The sequence below is a fragment of the Conger conger genome, chromosome 1, assembly GCF_963514075.1.
Source record: "Conger conger chromosome 1, fConCon1.1, whole genome shotgun sequence".
NCBI lineage: Eukaryota > Metazoa > Chordata > Actinopteri > Anguilliformes > Congridae > Conger > Conger conger.
In genome coordinates, this window is record NC_083760.1 from 67486380 (window position 1) to 67506803 (window position 20424).

The window sequence follows — 20424 nt, forward strand, 5'->3', positions numbered from 1 at the left end:
TCCAGGTTATTTTAAAACAGTATTAACCATATAAACGTAGTATTTATTTGTATATAAATAATAGATAGTAATAATCACCATAATAATTTCACTATCAAACACTAACTCATTGATTAATGTACATCATATTCTGGGATTGTTTTAAATAATTTATTTGTCATAAAAAAAGCACATCCCATTATCACAATGAACTGTAAACTGTAATGCAGTTACACCATAAGTGTAGCCACAACCACATCTCCAATGCACAGCACTGATCTGTGAGCCAGCTGGACTAGCTGTGATTTACATTAACCAATCCTGCCTCAGTCCATCTGACTCTTGTACTCTTGCACGACTGTTCTAAGAGAATCCAAAGCCTGATGAAAGTCTTGGGTCTCCAGACCGTGGCGCTGGTACCAGTGCAGATAGGCCCGGGCTTGGATCATGTCCCCTGCGCGCCGTGAGACATGACACAGAAGGTCAGATGCACTGCTGTGATTGGAGCACACAGTGAGGCATTGAGAGGATGGGAAGCCGCCTAGCTGGACACAGGTGTCTGAAATGAAAAGGACACACACACGGACAGTACATCTGTAAAAGCCATGCAATATATGGAAATGTGAAAGTGGTTTTATTTTTTATATTAATAAGTTTCAACATTTTTAATTGTTCAGTGTTAGACATGGAGCGTGGGGCATGTTATATTTCTGAAACCCAAAGTACTACCATTTTGTGGCTCATCTTAGTTTTTGGATCTCAGGATTAATCATCTCATTAACTTCATACAGCAAAAGTATCATGAGCAAATATTTTTCTATAGTTGCAGATTATAGGTTTTGGCAAAATATAGACCTGTTACTGAAATATTTGGTTCAAAACACTGTAGCAAAGATACGCAAGATACGTCTAGCAACAAAACCCTTTTTCCCCTTAGTATTTTATCTCGTCATCTGTGTTTGTAGGGCACCTTTGGAGAAGAGATTGATCTCAATGGGCCTCATAAAATAATGGAAAAAAAATGAAACAAATGAAAATAAAAATGAGGGGCTATGTTCACCCGTCCAGTGGTCAATGGGGAAAGGGTTCCAGGAGACACAGCGGTGGCCTCGTCTCAGCCGCTGCAGGGCAGTGGGTGTGAGGAAGGAGTCCTGGATGCCACGGGCCACTGCCAACACTGCCCGGCTACTGTGCTGAAGGAAATAATGTCAAAGATCAAAAAATCAATGGATGTCTGTGAGATAATTGTTACATTCCCTTATGTTAGAGTCTCTGCATGCCATATGACTGATTGACAATTATCTGCAGCTGGTTTCACCTGGCTAAATGAATAAAGCTGGAAGCCTCTGCCATGTTTGAGAGACACTTATAGAAAATGCTTTATTTTAGAGATGCCTTTTCCAAGACCTTATAGGTTATAGGTTTTATGGCATGTTTAGTTTTTTTCCCATGATTAGCTTGTTTCTTTGTAAGGTAGCTGATGGCCAGATGGTTCTCTTTTTGCTTGAGCACCTTTATAGAGAGTTTAGGTCAGAGTAGGGAAGTGTACTTGCGGAAGATTCACTCTTTTTTCTTTTCTCGCAAGCTGGGGATAGATTGTTTTTGTGCGTTAGGTTAGGAATAGTTTAGCTGGCCTTTGTTTTATGCCTGGCAAACTTTATCATTTCCTTTTTAAAAATTCTTTTCAAATGTTCCTTTATATCGTGACCGTTTAGGTGAGTTTCCCCATGTGGGATAGGTTGGGCGTAACATAATAAAATGGGGAGTGGAATGCAGAGAGTGAGGGTGGCAATAATTATCTTTTTTTTTTTTGCCATATCAAAATATTAAAATATTATAAAAGTTTACTCGCATTTCTGTTTTGCCCAATGCAAGTGTTTTATGGCAACCTTGATGTGAAGGTTTCTGTTGACATTTTTATAGACTGAATTGTATTGCAGTTGAAGATGCATGAAATGGAACATGGTGGTAATAACAATTTTTTGTGGTTAAGGCTGGTTGAAGGATACAGGTTTCCCTTCTGGAGAGAGATGAGGCAGGCCCTTAAGGCTGGAGCTGGCCAGCCTCTCCCAGTGCATCCTCTCCCTAGAGATGGAGAAGGAGATCATCAGACAGCCTTATCTGATCAGAATAATGGTCAGAGAGATTATTCTGGGAACATCTTTCAGCATACTTGCTCTCATTTTACTCTAGTTGTGTAAAAGCAGCCCAATATTGTTTTATGATAAAATTCAAGAATTTCTGAAACTGCATGAAGTTATCAGTTATCAGTAATTCAGTATTGTACCTTGAACACGCCTGAGTGGTGTGCAGCAGTTTGGCTGCAGGCAGAGGGCAGACCTCACCAGCTCCCAAGGTTCCATTCCCAAACTTCGACCACTGCAGTAACATATATCATGTATTTCCACTGCTCAGTCATTACAGGACACGCCTAACCTCAATCACGCCAACTGCCCCATACCTAACTTTCCCCTATTGATCCATAGCATTTTCTTTTCAAGCTAGTTCTGAAACAATCTGTACATATATACATATTGTATGTATACTGTGAGGTACTTACTAAAATGTTTTATGTTAATATGTATCAAACAGCAGCACCACCTCCATGATAAACAGTGGTATTGTAACTAATTGCTTATTTGCTGAAGAGGAAGAGTTTTTTTTGTGCACACGATTGCATAATCCATTTTGTAACCCAATAAAGATCCACACATTTTCCACTACCACCTTAAACAATTTTAGGAGTTTATCTTGCCATTTCTCCACGCTGAGGAATGAGTTTCAGCTTTAGCAGACCACAGGTACCCAATTGACCAGCAGGGGTCACTAGAGAGCAGAAAGAGTATCCCGGGGCAACAACGCCACCAATTATGTGTAAAGCCTGATTTGTACCGTGTCAAATCTACGCTGTAGGCTATGCAGAGGCTACGATGCGTAGTTACATTTCTGGGGAAGTGTGCATCAGGCTACGCTGTAGGCTATGGCATAGGGAACACCGTAGCCTCTGCGTAGATTTGACGCAGAAGTATAAATCAGGCTTAACCCTGCAATGGGTACCACAGTCAGCAATGGCATGGTTGGAGTTTTGGGCCATGGGGCCCATCCATGCACTAAAACAGTGCCAGTCCAGTTTTTCCAAATTAACTTAAAGATATAGTTACCAAACTTTACTTGATGTTTCTTAACCAAAATAGCTGGGGAATTACAGAGGGTTTTTTTTAAAATATATTGTGTCTATTTCATAGGGTATTAAAATAAAAATAACTAATCTTTTTAAAATGATTCATCAATCAAACAAAAATTTGAAAACCCCTCTGCAATTCCCCAGTTAGTGAGCCATTAATCATATTGAAATAGAAAAATTTACTGACTTATTCCACTCAGATAAAGTCTAATGAACTAATATATGAGTATATGTGTGGTTTAATTATTCATGAGATAATTTGCATATGTTCTCAAAAAATAAAGAAAATACATAATACAAACATTTTTTGCATTTATGTCAGCATTCAAAATATAAAATGTCATTTTGATTGGGGGAAAGGATTTTTTCCTCCTATTCACCTGTGGTACCTCCCCTTAATAGCATAACCCATCCAATGGCCCTGGGGAAGGAATTCAAGCATGGATTTACGCTTTGCTTGTAGTCCCCTTTCAGGCAGATATAAAACAGTGGAAAAGCAAAACGCACAGTCCTGAAAAGCAGTAACAGGTTCTGAAAAAAAAGTCACTGAAAAAAAATGTCCATCCCATATTTGCAAGCTCGCACCATTACCATCTACTAACCAATGCAAGCCATACTACTCAATTGCAACTTTCAAAACTATGTAACAGTACCTGGAAGTGGTGAGGCTATGTACAGGAAGCAGAAGGCCAGCAAGACAGTTGGCTATATGTGCGTTTATATCTGAGAAGGAGTTTCCAGGATAAGAGGGGACAGATGGGCCCTTGGGAGCCCCTCGCTGGGCCTCTACCACAGCAAGAGCCTGGTCGTTGTAAAATAGGAGCAAACCATCAACAGACCTGTAGGGGCATGCAGGGAGCAAAGAGCTGGATTGACTCATAATACTCAGTCATATGTAGATGTACAATTCATGTAGATAAAGTCCATGAAGGCAAGGAAGCATCACATATATGCAAGGGCATAAATTAATTAATTTCTTTGTCAATTAGTATCACATAGCAAGGAATTCTGGGAATGAGTACAGTATAAATACAGCTAAAGAATGCTTCAATTCATAGCATGATTTTCTGTCTTCCCAAATGAGCAAAATATATATATATTTTAAATAAATATTGACTTTGAAAAATTCATCTCAGTTATCCCATATGACATCTATGACTGATGCCATCATATGATTCTAAATTGAAATATTTTAATGACATTTGCTGAAAATAACATTTTAGAAATAAAATATAATTTTAATAAAAACATTTTTTTAAACTGGAATCCCTTAAGCACTCTACACATACAATATATTGGAGCAGGACTTGAGGAATGTCTGTACTTAGCATGCAATTTTAGTTGGAGTACGCAAATATGCATTTTGAATATAGCAAATGCTTCTAAATGGCAAGTACATTCAACTTAGAACTTTCCCTGGGTTTTATTTCCTCATAGACCACTCACAGGCACTTTTTAAAGAATGGCAAACAAATCTAGAAATATGGGCTATTATGTCTAAATGGAGAGACATGTGAAGAGAAAACCTTTGCAGGGAGGCCAGACTCAGTAGGGTGTTGTAGTGCTGTAGGGGACTCTCTCCACTCTGGTATGGTGCCACAGACACAGACAGGATGTGACCCGCAGGAAACTCTTCCCGGATCTCCTCGCACAGTCTAGCACCCAGCCCTGCCATAACGATGAGAAACTTCATCAACACTCGCTGGCCTATAAAGTCTTGGTCATCAATGACAGCATCTCTCCTCCAACCCAGTATATTACTGAATCTGGAATACATCTGCACACTATTGATAATAAAACAGCAACAAGCAATTCCACAGTTCTATTCATCCACATGACAAAAGATAATTATCCCATTCTATGTGATCCTGCTCACCTGACCCAGTACCCCCACTCAGGCTATGGAGCAGTATTGTCCCACAATAACAGTCTCTTCTTTCCGCCTCCCTCCGCACTGCATTCATTGTCTGTTGGAGAATCCCATTCTCCCCCTCACCCTGCTGTCCATGGTATCCTGCCAGAAGGACTTTGCCAGCTCAGATATCACAGTATCCCAAATAAGTAGTAGTCACAGGTATGCAAACAACAAAGTTTTCTGTTCCTTAGACACAGGTATTAGACATAGTGCCCTCCATAATGTTTGGGACAAAGAATCATCATTTATTTATTTGCGTCTGTACGCCACAATTTGAGATTTGGAATAGAAAACATTCACATGAGGTTTAAGTGCACATTGTCAGATTTTAATATGCATTATGGTTTCACCACATAGAAATTACAGCAGTGTTTATACATAGTCCCCACAATTCACGGCACCATAACGTTTGGGACAGCAATGTTACGTCAATGAAAATAGTCATGTTTAGTATTTTGTTGCATATCCTTTGCAGGCACATGCATTTGACATCACCAGTTGCTGGGTGTCTTCTCTCATGGTTAGCTGGCAGGTCTATAATTGCAGCCATCTTCAGCTCTGCTTGTTTTGGGGGCTAGTCCCCTTAAGTTCTCTTCAGCATATGAAATGCAGACTCAATAGGGTTCAAGTCAATTGACCATTTTTTTAGCTTTAGCAGTATATTTGGGATCATTGACTTGTTGTCGAATGAACTGCCAGTGAATGAGTTTTGAGGCATTTGCTCGAATTTGAGCAGATGATTTTAACTACATGTTAATTGTGTGATCAAAAATTGTGGCAAACCAAGACATAATGGGTCTTTGTCCCGAACATTATGGAGGGCTCTGTACATTTGCGCGGAAGGTTGTTCAGTCCTGATCCATGTATGACCAGAAGGGGAACCTGGTATTCTGCTCTACCTTTCAAAATACATCAAGACATTAAGCCCAGCACCAGTATATTAAAGGAGCTTAAGAAATGGTTGATGGTTCTTTCTCACTGTACAAAATGGCAAGATTTACCCAATTGATCAGATGGGTCAGTCTATCATACATAGAAGACTACACCAGCAGAACTACAGAGGGCACACTAAAGGTGCAAACCACTGATAAGCCTGAAGAACAGAAAAGCAAGATTTTCTAAAAAGCACCTAAAGGAGTTCTAGAAGTATTGTGGACCGATGAAACAAACAGTAAAATACACATGAAGGGCTGTTCTAAACAAAGAGACAACAGTCATCGTAAGTGGCTTTTATCCAAAGGGACTTTTGGATAGTTGGACAGTTGATAAGACTAAGCAGGAGACAATCCTCCCCTGGAGCAATGCAGGGTTAAGGGCCTTGCTCAAGGGCCCAACGGCTGTGCAGAATTAATTATGGCTACACTGGGGATCAAACCACCAACCTTGCAGGTCCCAGTCATATACCTTAACCACTATGTTACAGGCAGCCCTGATGTGTTAAACTCCTTGGAACATAGCACCTTTGGTATCAGACCACCCAATATTTAAGTGAGCAGAAGTAACACTTAATTTTTGGTAGCATATGCCTTGCTTGAAATAACTGCATTAAGCCTGCGACCCATTGACATCACCAAACTGTTGCATTATTCTTTTGAGATGTCCTCTTCAGGATATGAAATGCATGCACAATTGGGTTAAGGTCTGGTGATTGACTTGGCTAGTCTAAAACCTTCCACTTTTTTCACAGTCCTTTGTTGTGTTGACAGTGTGTTTTGGGTCATTGTCTTGATGCATGAAGAAGGCTAATTGGACTAAGTTGGCAGACCAAATGTTTTGTAGACTTCTGAAATCATCCTGTTGCTACCATCATGAGTTACATCATCAATAAAGATTAGTGAGCCCACTGCAGAAGCAGCCATGAAAGCCCAATCCATGACACTTCCTCCACCTTGCTTCACAGATGAGGTCATATATTTCGGATCATGAGCAGATACCTTCTTTCTCCACACTTTGGTAGAGGTTAATCTTGGTCTTATCAGTCCATATAACTTTTGTGGATCATCTCTTTGCCTTCTGATTCTTACTACTGATGAGTGGTTTGCATCTTGTGGTATAGCCTCTATATTGCTGCTCCCTAAGTCTACTTCGAACGACTAAGATAACTTCACCCCTGACCTCTAGAGATTGTTGGTGATGTCACTGACTGATGTTTTGGGTTTTTTCTTCACAGCTCTTACAACTGCTGTTGTTTTCCTAGGTCGACCTGTTCTCCTGGCCTGTATCAACATGATTCTATGCACTGCACTGCTGCCACACAATTGGCTGATTAGATAATCGCATCAAGAAGTAGGTCCAATTGAGATTTGGGGAATTTGGAGGCCTCCGCGAAATACCACATCAAGGGGTGTTCCTGGTCCGCAATAAGATTTAGGTAGGTGGCACGTGACAAATTGAAGTCAAAACGAATGCCCAGACCCAGGGTTTCCCAGCAGAGCATCCCATAGTGCATCTTGATGCCATCTCATTATTAGCTAGAGGCTAGAGAGGCCTGCAGGTCTTTGAATATCCTTTGGGGATCATTTGTGACTTCTGGATGTTTTGTCATTGCACCCTTGGAAACATTTTTGACAGTCCGGCCACTCCTGATAAGATTTACCACTCTTCCAAGTGTTCTCCATTTGGAGATAATGGCTCTCACTCTGGTTTGATGGAGTTTCAGAGCCTTAGAAATGGCTTTTTAACCCTTTTTAAATAAATCCGAATTATATTTCAATAATTTTATTTTTTTCATTTCTTATGGAATTTACTTTGATCATGGTATACCAAAACTAGGAATTTGTCTGAACTAAAGCAGTTTTGTGAAGTGGGCTAAAATTCCTCCCCAGTGATATGAAAGATTGAAATTATAGGAAGTGTTCAATTGTAGTTATTGCTGCTAAAGTTTGTTCAGCCGGTTATTACGATTAATTACTTTTTCACAGGGATGATATGGGTGTTTGATAACTTTTTTCATTAAATTAATTAAATAGTAATCTTAAAAAATGTGTTTCGTGTTCAGCCGGGCTCGCTTTGTCTCATATTACATTTTGTCTAAAGATCTGAAATCATTCAGTGTGACAAATATGCAAAAATTGAGGAAATCGTGAAGGGGAAAATACTTTTTCAAGGCACGTTATATTCGTATATATATATATATATATATATATATATATATATATATATGCTAAAATATTTCAGTTAAATTGTCATCAGAAGAAAAAAATATATATCCTTGACTGGTCATTGTAATCTTAAGGCTTTGATACAACAAAGCATGAGGTCCAAATCCAAGAGAGCTATAATTTATCCTTAAGTCTATTAAAGTGTCAAAGAAGGATATGAAAAGTGTTGATTGTAGGTGTGAATAAAATTATTATTATGGACTTTTAAAACATGCCAATAGCTGTATAATAATAATAATAATAATTCATTCATTCATTATCCTAACCCGCTTATCCTGAACAGGGTCGCAGGGGGGCTGGAGCCTATCCCAGCATACATTGGGCGAAAGGCAGGAATACACCCTGGACAGGTCGCCAGTCCATCGCAGGGCACACACACCATTCACACACTCATACCTGCAATTTAGACTCTCCAATTAGCCTAACCTGCATGTCTTTGGACTGTGGGAGGAAACCGGAGTATAATAATAATAATAATAATAATAATAATAATAATAATAATAATCCCTTTCTGAGGACTATTATAAAAATGCCATCCCTGTTCTTACCATATGCCCAGTTGCATCCCCTTCCTCCTTTGCCTGCAATGATACTGGACTCATGCAGTTTCCTAAAATCACAAAGTGACACTATGCAATAACAATAACAATAACGTGCTAGTTGAATCACATTTATAAGCCGTTAACCATAATGAGAGCTCTCACTTGTTTCTCACCAGAGACCGAGCACCCCCCAAAACCTTAGGCTCGCTGTCCACAAACACTGCTCCCAGCTTCCCGTCTCTGGCGTAGAACGGGTTCCTTGAAAACAAATTTAATTTGAAAACAAAGACTTGATTTAACTGTGCATTAGTCTGTACACATTTCAAGCTTGCATACAGTTCTCTCACCCATCATTTTCTCTGCCCTGGCCTGATGTCTGCATAAGCAACCTCCACCACTCCAAACCCAGTTGGTTCCCACACTGCCCAACCTGCAGCAGCACGGCAGACATTGTGTATATATGGCTACAGCAACAACATCGACCTGTTGAGCAGATTAATGTAATGATCAACCGCTGAAAGATGGAAGGATTAAAATGAATTGCGATGTCAGCATTTCTTAATGAATGTAAACACTGGTACTGCTGGTCTGTAGTGTAACAAATATCAAGCTATGTCTATCGTTCATTAGCTAACTTTTAAAGTACTAATACTTTGAACATTAGTTGGGTAGCTGTATCCCGCTTCTCGTCTGAAATTTTGCGATTAGTTTGTTGTAGCTACTTCGCTACTTTCAATATTTTGGCTAAGCACCACTTCAGTTGAAATTGCACAAGGGCAACAAGTGCCCATTTGTTTTTCCTGGTAACCAACAACGCTTTCCTAACAAGCAGCTAACGGTTGACGTTATATGGTAACTGTTACCCCAAAAGCAAACCACACATTGTGATTTTCCTCTAATCTCAAATTACGAGCAGTTAGCTAGCATTATCAACTCACGGAGTAGAATCGACACATTTAGCATGCTAACCTGGTAATGTTAGCCTAACTAGACTAGCTGAGTTAGCTAGCTAACGTAACTTAGCTTAATACTTGCGCTGCTAGTGTAATGTTAGAATAAATGACAACCGCATAGTCGTGTTTTTCTATTGTATTCGATTTGTAATGGCAAATAATAATTTCAAAAAATACAACAAAATTATACATAAGTAAAACTACCAGTTTATCTATCTTATACGACGAGGCCCGATCATGATGATGATGTAATAACTCGACCAGGAAAGACTACCTGGCTAGCTGGCTAACGTTAGCTAATAGCTAGCTCCCGACTCGTCATGGCATGAGGTCGAGACGAGAGGAGGAGTCGCCGCGGGTAAATTGTATTCGACTGGATCATTTGTAGCTAACGTAGCTACCTATCTGATGTTAAAGAAAAAAGGTCAGTAAAATCATTAGTAGAAATATAATTTTTTTGGTTTATTATTCAGTTACTTATATTTAATTTCGCATGATTGCATTAGTTCAACTGATCTAAGACTAGTTTTAAAAATTAAAAATAAAAAAAACCTGGTTGTCCGGCTAGCCTTGCTAGCTGACTAGCTACATTTTTCGAGAACACCCGGTTTGGATTTGGACGTCGGCATTGGCCATTGCTGGATGTTTTTGAGACAAGCAAAGGGGCTGTTTGTAGTCGGCGGAGAAGATGGGGGACTTTTATGACCCAGAACACCCGACTGAGTGAGTATTTGACATGGTATTCATGTTAAAGTATACCTATAGATATCGATGTAAAGTATAACAATCGTCATCCTTAATGTTATGATTTGTCTTTCTAACGTAAAATCACACAGTCTCTTGATATTAGTGTGCTGCAACTGTGCATGAGTTTACCGCATGTCTTCAAGTAATGGAGCCCGTAACATTTGTTATTTAAATGCATGAGCTAACGTTAACATTAATAGTCTAGATCGCAGGTACCATTTAAACAAAAGTGACAGTAGTACCTAAGGGTCATGGTGAGTATTTAAAGCGCTTCGAAATGTGTTCACACAACAAGGTGTCATCACTCTTTCAAGAAGCCCGAATAGGAAACTCAAATGAAACCTACAAAACCGTAGTATTTCACACTGCAGTTTTTGCTGCCTTGTAAATGGGATTAAAATCAACATGAGTTAGTGCTGTATTAGTTTTGGCGGGCTGTAAGATTTGGAAAGTAGATTAGAGAAGGTAGTAGTTACGCACCAACAACAGGCCTCTTTTGTAGGCCTAGCATCCACGATGTAAATTAGCTTCGATAACCCAATACCCTCAAATGACGTGTTAGGGGAGCAGAGACAAGCTCGTGTTTCAGCGCAGCACAGCATCTCCATATTGCTGTACAAGTTAGCTTGACGTTTTCGTAGTTAAACCGTCATCAAATCTTTATTAGTGAACCAAGAAACGGTACAACACGACTTGTTACCAAGCTTGCTGCAATAATGAATAAAGCTAGCTTACGTTATAACTGCCTGGCTCACTAATCAGGCAGGTAATGTTAACGTTCGTTTATTGCTTACAAAACACATCACGAACGTCTTCTAAACTACCGAAGTGCATAGTTGGGTAACTTGTTTGTTAGTTTCTGATACCACTGGTGTTTTTCACCACAGTAAAGTTGAGGCTTAACGCTGAAATGTTCGCTGGCTGGTAGATACTTTGATATTATAGCTAGCCAGGTAGCTGGCTATCTCTTGGCTAGTAGTAGCTAGCTAGCTAGCTATGCCTGTCCAGAGCAATGGCTGGCTGCTTGCAGCCACATTGAAACAATAGAGGTAACTGAACAAGTAATTTTTGATGTGACTGCTATAGAATGCAGCAACCACTTTTAATGTATACTTTGTTCCAGCCAAAGTAATTGTCATTAAGTTAAATGGTGGATTAACATAATTTTCAAAAACATGGTTTTGTTGAATATCCAGTTAGGCAGCTATGTTTTCTTCATCATCGGTGGGGTACACAAACAGCCATTAAACGGCCTGTGTTACACATGACACTGCTCACCATGGCAGAAAAGAACAACACTGGACACGACATTGGCAATCGTGAACCACCCATATTAAATACTATTTTAAAACTCTAATTTTAAATTGTATTCACTTTATAACCTCTCGTAAAACATTTTTTTAAGTCATGTGACCTATTAAACTCGTTTGGCATTTCATTAGATGGCATTTCATTAGACTAAAACGATTTCATTCATGAATAACCAAAAAAGTTATGTTTGTGTCTCTCACTTTCCGACAACATTCAAAGTATTGCCCCATTTCCCGCTACATGCAGGGTTTTTGTCTGTGTAGTCGGGGTGCGGGGGTTTGGTTCCACCTTGTTTAGTTGGTCTTCGACATTTTATTCTGATAAAAACCGCGCGGATTAAATTAAATGTAGTTTTTCAGAATATTTCTGGAGACTCAAATAAACTAGCTAAACTAAAACTGATAAACTGTCCAACTAGTAACATCAAGCTGTCGCTTTACATTGGCGTACACAACTCACTAGGACAACAAGCACAACTCGTGTTATAGTTTATGCTGATATAGTGGTTGTTTTCGTATGTTTAACCTCTCATTTAAGTATCGCCCCTTTTCTTGACAGAAGCTTAAAAATGACATACCGAAAATAAAATGGTTACTATTCTTGAATGCTTTTGACGACAGGAATCCTTGTCTCTTCTGAAGGTAACCCTTTGGGGTTTGTTTCCAAGAGTCAGAATTACTCAAAATATTACTGAAACAAAGTTTCAGAAGCTCAAACACAGTGAAAGTTGAACTTTTTTTTTCCTCACTGAAAAGATTTTCAGTTTTTTTACTGGATACAGATTATTGTCGCTGTGGCTGGTGCACTTAGAAACACAATGGCGCAAAGTCACAACACTGGACAAATCCCTTTTCGAATTTGAGGACAATATCACCGAAATTAATTCTACATTGTTTTTTCAACTCCATGTCTCGGCAGTTTTCCAAAAAGGACATTTGGAGACTCCAAAAGGACACATGGAAACTAAATTATATTATTTATCCTGAAAAGAAAAGTGTTTGCACTTCCCATCCGCCTGTCACCCTACCTCTCTGTCCCAAACTCTCTTTTCTTGCAGCTATCCTCAGACAGCAACAGGTTGAGAAGATCATAAAATAAGTACAATAATACCGTCTTGTATTCTCATGTATTCATTGAGGTCCATTGATTTAAGTTTTTGTCAAATACCTTACCTCCATCAACAAGTTGAACACATTCCATAATTTCACCTGATTTTATTCAAAAGCAGGCTGGCTCCTTATTTATAAGCATACTGAATCATAATATAATATTTTGAGAATGTATTTAGATGCTCACCAATATAACATGTGGTCACTTCACTGAAAATGCCCTCTTGTGTTGTCATCGGTGTTTTCCCTGTCATTGGAACTTATCCAAGGGAAGTTCTCCATTGAGATGTGGGCATTGCAAAATACTATATTATAAAATAAATGTCCAGAACAGTTTTTGCTGAAGCACAACAGACTCCGCGTGTGTATTGAAAATGCTACAGTTTCGTTACTCGGGTAAAAAATGCTGTGTTTTATGCAAGCCTAACTAACTAATTATACACAGTTTGAAACGTAATGTCATTAGCTAAAATGCTTCAATAATATGCCCGTAGTCAGGTCTTTGATGAGCTGAAGTGATACCTAATTTGCTTACACAGAGATGGTTGTATTTTGGCTCATAGTGTTCGAGAGAGCCTATATATAATATAGATAATAAGAATTTCTATGTACAAATAGAAGTATTCTAACGGTGAAATGGACAATAATGATAATTCCTCCTGAGAAATTCCAAGTAATCAATGCACACCCCCCCCCCCCCCCCCCCCCACAACAGAAATGTCAGATACACAACAGAATGTCTAATGTATGTAGGCTAACAGACTGCACATTTCCAGTTGCATGTGGTTTATTGCAGCTTATTGATAGTATGGGGCAACAGTGCTGCCTGAATGGTAAACAAGACATTTTCAGGTTTGACTTTCAGGTGTGGCATGCATCCTTAAGCAAGGTATTTAACCCGAATAGCTGTAAAATCTAGCGGCATCAAGTGTAGAAAAGTAACCTATGCTCTCTCATATGCGCAAGTATGCATGTCATGCAGTTAGGGTCTGAATAATTATATATTTTTGTGACCAACTATCTGATTAACAGACATTTGTTTTGACAGACAAGTTTTTAATGATTCCAAGCGCTTTGGATTAAATTGCCTACATGAATGCATATTTCAGGCTCTGGAATTAGGTGCTTCATAGAAAGTCTGCACTCTTTGTAGCACAAGGCTGTGTTAAACCTTTGGTAATAAAAAAAACTATTATTACCAAAGCTATTGGTAATGTTAAATCAATTGGCTGATTGTTTTGTGTACTTTGAGAAGTAGGTAGGGTACTGTGTAGCCTAAATAATCAATATAGTGTATTCATGAAAATGTTTGATGCATTTCCCATTTAACACAAGTGAGAAAAGTAGCCTATTTTTTCTTTTTTTATGTGCTATTGTTGGTGGGTATTACAAGGTTTGAGTTTGCTATTTTAGTATTATAACTGTACACTTGATCAGTTTCTTGAGTGACACTTTCCTACACTTGCAGCATTAGCATACACCATTACTCTTACTCAAAGAACCAGGCTGGTTAAGCCCATGATCAGTGTTAGTTGTACTTCAGGGTTGCCACATTGTGTTTGCCAGGTAAAACATCTGTTAGTGTTTTTACTGAGTAAAACCTGTCTCCTCAAGCAATTACTGAAAATAAAATTGTTGTCTTACAGAACTTTAAATGGCAGTGTCTTCTTCTGAACTGAATTAGATTGTTTAAATCACCACCATTGATTTAAAACAAAAATCATAGTAACCAGTATCCAGAGTCACTACTTCTGTTATTATTCTAGAACTTGCACCTAAAGATTTTCCAATACATTTTCGTGCAGTTAGTACTGCAGGTTTCTCCGTCCAAAAAGCTTCAAGAGGCTCTGAAGAAATCACCAAGGAGGCCAAGCCGAGCTAATGGCAATACATATCAATACCAACTGCGGTCAAAAACGTACTTAATAATTTTTGCTATACATGTTTATCACTCAGCAGTGTGTATGGTTGCTCCTTGCCAGTGGTAAAAGTATATCTTGTTCCCAGAATAAGTAAACGTTGTGATTTCTTGGGGGAGGGGGCGGAGTGCATTGCTGTTAACCACAGCAGTTTTTCTTTAATCCTGTCAGGTGTGTCATCACCTTGGGGAGCACACTGCTCTGAGCTGGTTTGTTCCAGGCCAGCAGCACCACCCGGCTGCTTACAACAGCCCTTCCCCTAAATGGATGCGCTTGTGGAGACAGAGATCAGGTACTATGCTTCTCACATACCCACTTTGTCTCGCACTAACACACATCAAAGTTCGCCCTTACCAACACCAACGAACACCGTGGAACGTACGCACACCCGCATCCATACTCTTGACTGTTATAGTCTAGGGGATAGTGTTGCAGTTTCCCATAGGGTCTATACATATTTGCAAACTATGTATGAGATTAGCTCATTGGTACATTCTATTCAGACTGGTGATGGCAAGGTGGGGGATTTATTTCTACCTACCTAAACTGAGTGTTATACCCTGCCTTACCAATGGGGTGCTTTTGGTCAGTAGCACGCCTCAGACTGCATGCTTGATCTGCTGGAGAAGGGGTGACCACAGGGTATTGTTTTCCACTCCCAGAGGGCAGTAATGAGTGGTGTTATGCCACTCTGTGTTGGACACTGGAATGTTGAGCCAGTCTGCAGTGGAATTCTAATCCCAGTGCTCCAGTTCCGGAAAAGTAGTAGTAATGCTACTTAGAGGGGCTCCAGTTTTGCTGTACTCTCCAATGCTATCAATAGTTTAGGGCTTGCAGTTGTGCTGTTTTGCGGTGGTTGTTCAGACCCCATTCTGTCAATGGGTTGCAATCCGCTGTTTTAGCTATAAGGATTTTCTTATTCTGTTGCATTGTGCTACCTAAGAGATTCTCATAGAGATGCAACTCATGATTTTCTACGATTATTTGAATTTATGAATGGCTTGTTGTACTTTTAAGCATCTCTGATAAAATGTATGCTCTACCAGGCTACTATGAATAGAGATTACTACTATTTTTGAAAGTTTCAAACTGCATTTGTTATTGCAGCTTATAATCACCTCGTGCACCAGACCATGTAGCACTATCCAAGTATACTAGGTCTCTGGACGCTTGTTTTTCATTTCTCTCATTGAACTCTGTTTTCAGTGGAAATATTTGATCAGGATTTGAGCAGAAGTGGATTTTTTATGGGGTTGAGCCTTTCTCGTTAGCTTCTTTCATCCACAAAAACGTCTTGACATTTCTGCCAACACTTATAGCTTTTACTCACACAAGGGAATATCCGTTTACTTGATAGCATCCACACATGACAGTGCCAGTTCTCTAAGAACAGGTGCTGTCAAACCCTTGAAAAGAGCTAATGATGAGTCGAGCATAGATTTATGCCGTCTGGATTAGGTATGATTTTGTCCAATTTGGTTTACTAGCCATCTCATGGAAGCTAGCAAAAGGTTGCCATCCTACATAATGTGTACATATACCTGCAGGAACTTCAAAATGTGCACCGTGTGTGTAGCTAGTTTGTAAGTTGTCATTAATTTGGTGTATGTGCTCCATTTGCAGTCTTATTTTGGCAAAACTAAACTAAAGTTGGTTCTTTAAAAAATTAACATTTCGTGCAGTTGGTCTGACTGTTAGATGGTCTTAAGCTTCTGACTGAATGGACATGGACAAGGAATTGAGTTTCTGTTGCGATGTTGATTATATATTGGGCTCTGCTTTGAATGATTGCTTATCTGGGCCTCTGAAAGGAAAGTTTTGGAACTTTCACCCTTGAAGCAACTGCTACTCCCCTGGAACATTGTCATTATTTGTATGCATCCCTGCAGCATTTTCACATCTGAAGCTCTGCAACATGCTGTGAAATGTGCAAGGAATGTTTAGACAACCACAGGGGGAATTTCTTAAACATATTTTCAATAAGAATTGTACATATTTAAAAACAATTGCCCTAATCGGCAAGTCTTAATTGCTGTCTTTAAGCGGTGACTAATTTAAAGATGCTGAGCATTTGTCCACAAGTGTCTTCCTGTTACTGTATCACATTGCAGTGGTGCAATGTTTCAGGGTTCACAATTTAATGAATATATTGGTGAATTTTGAGGTTCTATTTTAAGCAATACTTTCAAACTGTGCAGTGGTTTCATTTAGTCAATTAATTATGAAATGGAATGGCAGGAATAAATTGTGCAGGTGTAGTGGTTAGTGGTTAATTTGGAATGTAACAAATGTATATAAGCATGAGTTTATATTGTCTACTAACATAAAGTAGTAGGTGCTATTTATTTTAAATTTCTTTCCTTGATGGCCACATTTTGGTTTGACGAATGCTAAGATTTAAAGACGTGACTGTTTAGCCTATGGACACAAATTGTGTGACCTTGACTGATCTGCTATGCTGAAGGACAACCAGTCCATACAACTGCATGTGTTTTTCCGCCAAAAAATATTGTTTTTCAAACTCAGGATGAAGTCCTGAACCCTCGTAAAATATCTGCGCTGCATTTATGAAGGACTATAAACTCTATAAATATATACTATAAATGCCAACCTTGAGCATCCTAATCGCTGTTGCCCCCTGTTCGTTTCCACCCGTTTCTTTGTGCAGTCAGCCTGTTCCTGTGGGCTGTGAGATACTCCAGAGAGACTGCCAGCTACTTCTGCTTCTGTGTTGTCTGCATGGATTGTATGGTTTCTCTCCTGAATTTTGAGTTTGGGGAATGCGCAGGACAAATGAGAAATCTTGTCCACTGTGATTGCCTCCTGGCAAAACCTGCAGATACTGTGGTGGAGGGAGGCCGGGTGACTTTCTTCTGAACCCTGCAAGAAACTCGGTTTTCTCCGTGTCAGTTCTTCCCCTGCTCCATTGCTTTCTGCATGCAGTAAAGGAGTTTAACTCCTCCCTCTTCCCCTTTGCTGTCATTGTGGAAGAGTACAGAAATGAAGGTCATAGGAGGGAAGAAAAAAAAAACCCGTCAATCCCCAGGGTGCAAGCATTGTTGCCTAGCAGCCTCACTGAGCTACCACAGCCTCAGTATTGTTTCTTCAGTGTGGCCAGTCCCTAGAAGCCAGCTGGTGCCATTAGCCATTGCCTAGAAAGGCCATTTGGGGGGCGAGAGATTCTTAACAAAACACTGGGAATGGCGTATATTCACTCGTATTATTAAATATTAATAAAAGCTACATTTTAAGTGAAAGTTAGCATTTGCCGAAAGCCTCAAAAGACAGGAAATTAAATTTATCTGCTCTAATGGTAACATCAGCCTGCTCTCCATCAAGGTGTGTCATCAGAGATCTTTGACAACTGCTACAGCCCTGCATATGTCTGCTGTACTTCAAACGGGTACTGGACTAAGGAGTTTTGTATGCAGAATCTTCAATTTAATTTGGTCTAATTTGGACTTTTTGACATTTTCTGTCCAAATTCTGAGCATTCAACCCGAAAAGCCATTTATTTCCATTTTGCATCGGAGTCATTAGATGCAACATTGACACAGTATTTTTTAATTTTTTATTTTTTATTTATTTTTACCAAATTTACTTAAACTAAACAAAATGTACATTTAGCTTGGGACTATTTTCCAGTATTTTGGTTCCTTGCATTGATATGCATTCGTTGCGGTTGTGAATAGGCAAGCCAAGGGAAGCCTGTAGCCAGGAATCACAGGCCGTTTGGGGCAGTAGCCACGACCTGTGTTTCTGTTGGTTGTGTAACAACAATTTTTACCTTTCTTTTCTGTGAACTCTCTGAGGAAAAATGAAGTGCTCTGTACCCGGTTGTGGAAACGTACCACAGGATTAACTAACTAGCCAAAATTCCACTTTTCCCACACTGATCAAGTACTATCCAGTCATAGTACTTGACCAGAGTCAAGCTAATATTAGACAAAATTATCTTAAGCCCAGTTTGGACAGGTTTACTTTCACTAACGATGTCTGCGCTGTAATTTGCCTACTACGTAGGGATGTCTGCCGTTTCATGTACCGGTTTGGATGGGATTAGAATCCCTGTAGTTTCTCCCCAATATTACAGAGGTGGGAAGGAGTGAGTCTCTGGATGTATGCATCACGCAGTCGTGCTAACTCTTGTGTAAAGATGACTGTTCGTACAGTGGCCAATCAGAGTAGTTTGCATGCTTGTGCTTTCTTGATAGATTTCATTTTCAAATGACGATAGGATCCTATCAGGCATTATAACTGGTAGCGTTTAATGCTATCCATGCCAGTGAAGCTGGTAAAAGATAGTTTGAGAACTTCCATAAGGTGATGCATGAAAAAGTGTTGTCATAACCATCTTGTTTGAACTGGTCCACACTGGTCTGTAGCAAAACCCTTTTTAAAGTGTGGACTTGGGTTATAGATTTAATTTTTCACATGTTTTTGAGGCTGCTCACTGAAAAAAGGCAACTGTATTGGGGCATCTTTAATTCGGTGATTATTCAGAGCAGCGCGGCGTTAAAGGTCCCACACTGTGCGCACTTCCACTGTTTTATTTTAGGTCTTGATGTCTATAAGAAGACATTTGTGTGGTTTTAATTACCAAAAAAGATCTATCCAGTTTCACATGCCCATTCTCCAGTGCCTCTAATGAATTTGACCAAGAACTGGCTGTTTTAGTGACTGTGTCTTTAAGGCTCATTAATATCAATTAACCTCAGTTCTGATCGGCTGGCTAGCTTTGCAATGAACTGAATGCCATCTGTGCCAAGCACTAGGATTTCTTCTGGCTACAAGGTGGGCTGTGCTGAAGTTGGACATATGCAAATGAGTGTACAGTTGTGACAGGAAGCATGCAATGGAAGTCCAAACGGCTTGTTTAAATTCAGTTTCTTAATGAAGATTGTGTGTCTTTTTTTGGGGGATTGTGCATTTTGATACATTCAGTGTTTCTACTGCACCTACAACTCCTTTCTAATCCACATAGCACACAGTATGGGACCTTTAATAAATCACTAGCCGTTGTGGTCACTTACACATTAATGCACTGCATTTTCAGAGACATCGGTACAGAATTGGGTGCTGTTTAGACCGACAGACTTTTGTGAATGGTTTAAAATAATTTTGTTTGTACACTGCACTCATACAGGTGTTTGAAAGATTATTTTTTGCAAGCTTGATCAGGAAAAAAAACATTGTCAGTACAGCATGCTAATGGAAGTTTTATGTGTGGGAAATGGGTCAACAGTTTGGGAAATTAATTCATTGTGTTAACATTATTGTTCCACTTTTTTGGGGTTCATAAAGCCATATGTCCCCCACAACTAAATTGTTTCTCTCAATTGTCCATGAAGTGTGCATAAGAGCTCATAGCTGCTGTGTACACTGCAGTACCAGTTTCTTATGTGTATGTTATTTTCTTTTTTCATGGATCTGCTTGGGTCACCACAGAGAAGAGGGAGCTGATGCGGTGGTAAGTTCTGCTTATTCTCACTTTAGGTTCATACAGACCTCTCCATTGAATGGAACCCCTCAATGTGTGGCAAATGTGATGTGAAAGTATAATTACAGTAATTATGTAATGGTTATGGGATTTATGTAATCTGT

The 20424-nt window shown here is 39.4% G+C and overlaps 1 protein-coding gene and 1 pseudogene across 3 annotated transcripts in view; one reads left to right on the plus strand and one right to left on the minus strand.

Annotated features, from left to right (window-relative positions):
* Window positions 1-136: 136 nt before the first annotated feature.
* Window positions 137-11096, minus strand: LOC133109213 (tubulin delta chain-like; annotated as a pseudogene).
* setd2 (SET domain containing 2, histone lysine methyltransferase) overlaps window positions 10004-20424 on the plus strand; it is a 35397-nt gene continuing 24976 nt past the window's right edge. The window contains exons 1-4 of one of the 3 annotated variants that reach the window (XM_061218525.1): window positions 10092-10158; window positions 10303-10457; window positions 14992-15112; window positions 20269-20290. In XM_061218525.1, coding sequence (XP_061074509.1) covers window positions 15084-15112; window positions 20269-20290 — 51 coding nt within the window. In that variant the 5' untranslated portion in view covers window positions 10092-10158; window positions 10303-10457; window positions 14992-15083. Of the gene's footprint in view, window positions 10458-14991; window positions 15113-20268; window positions 20291-20424 lie in introns of all 3 variants that reach the window. The other 2 variants (XM_061218534.1, XM_061218518.1) reach the window with 2 other exon arrangements.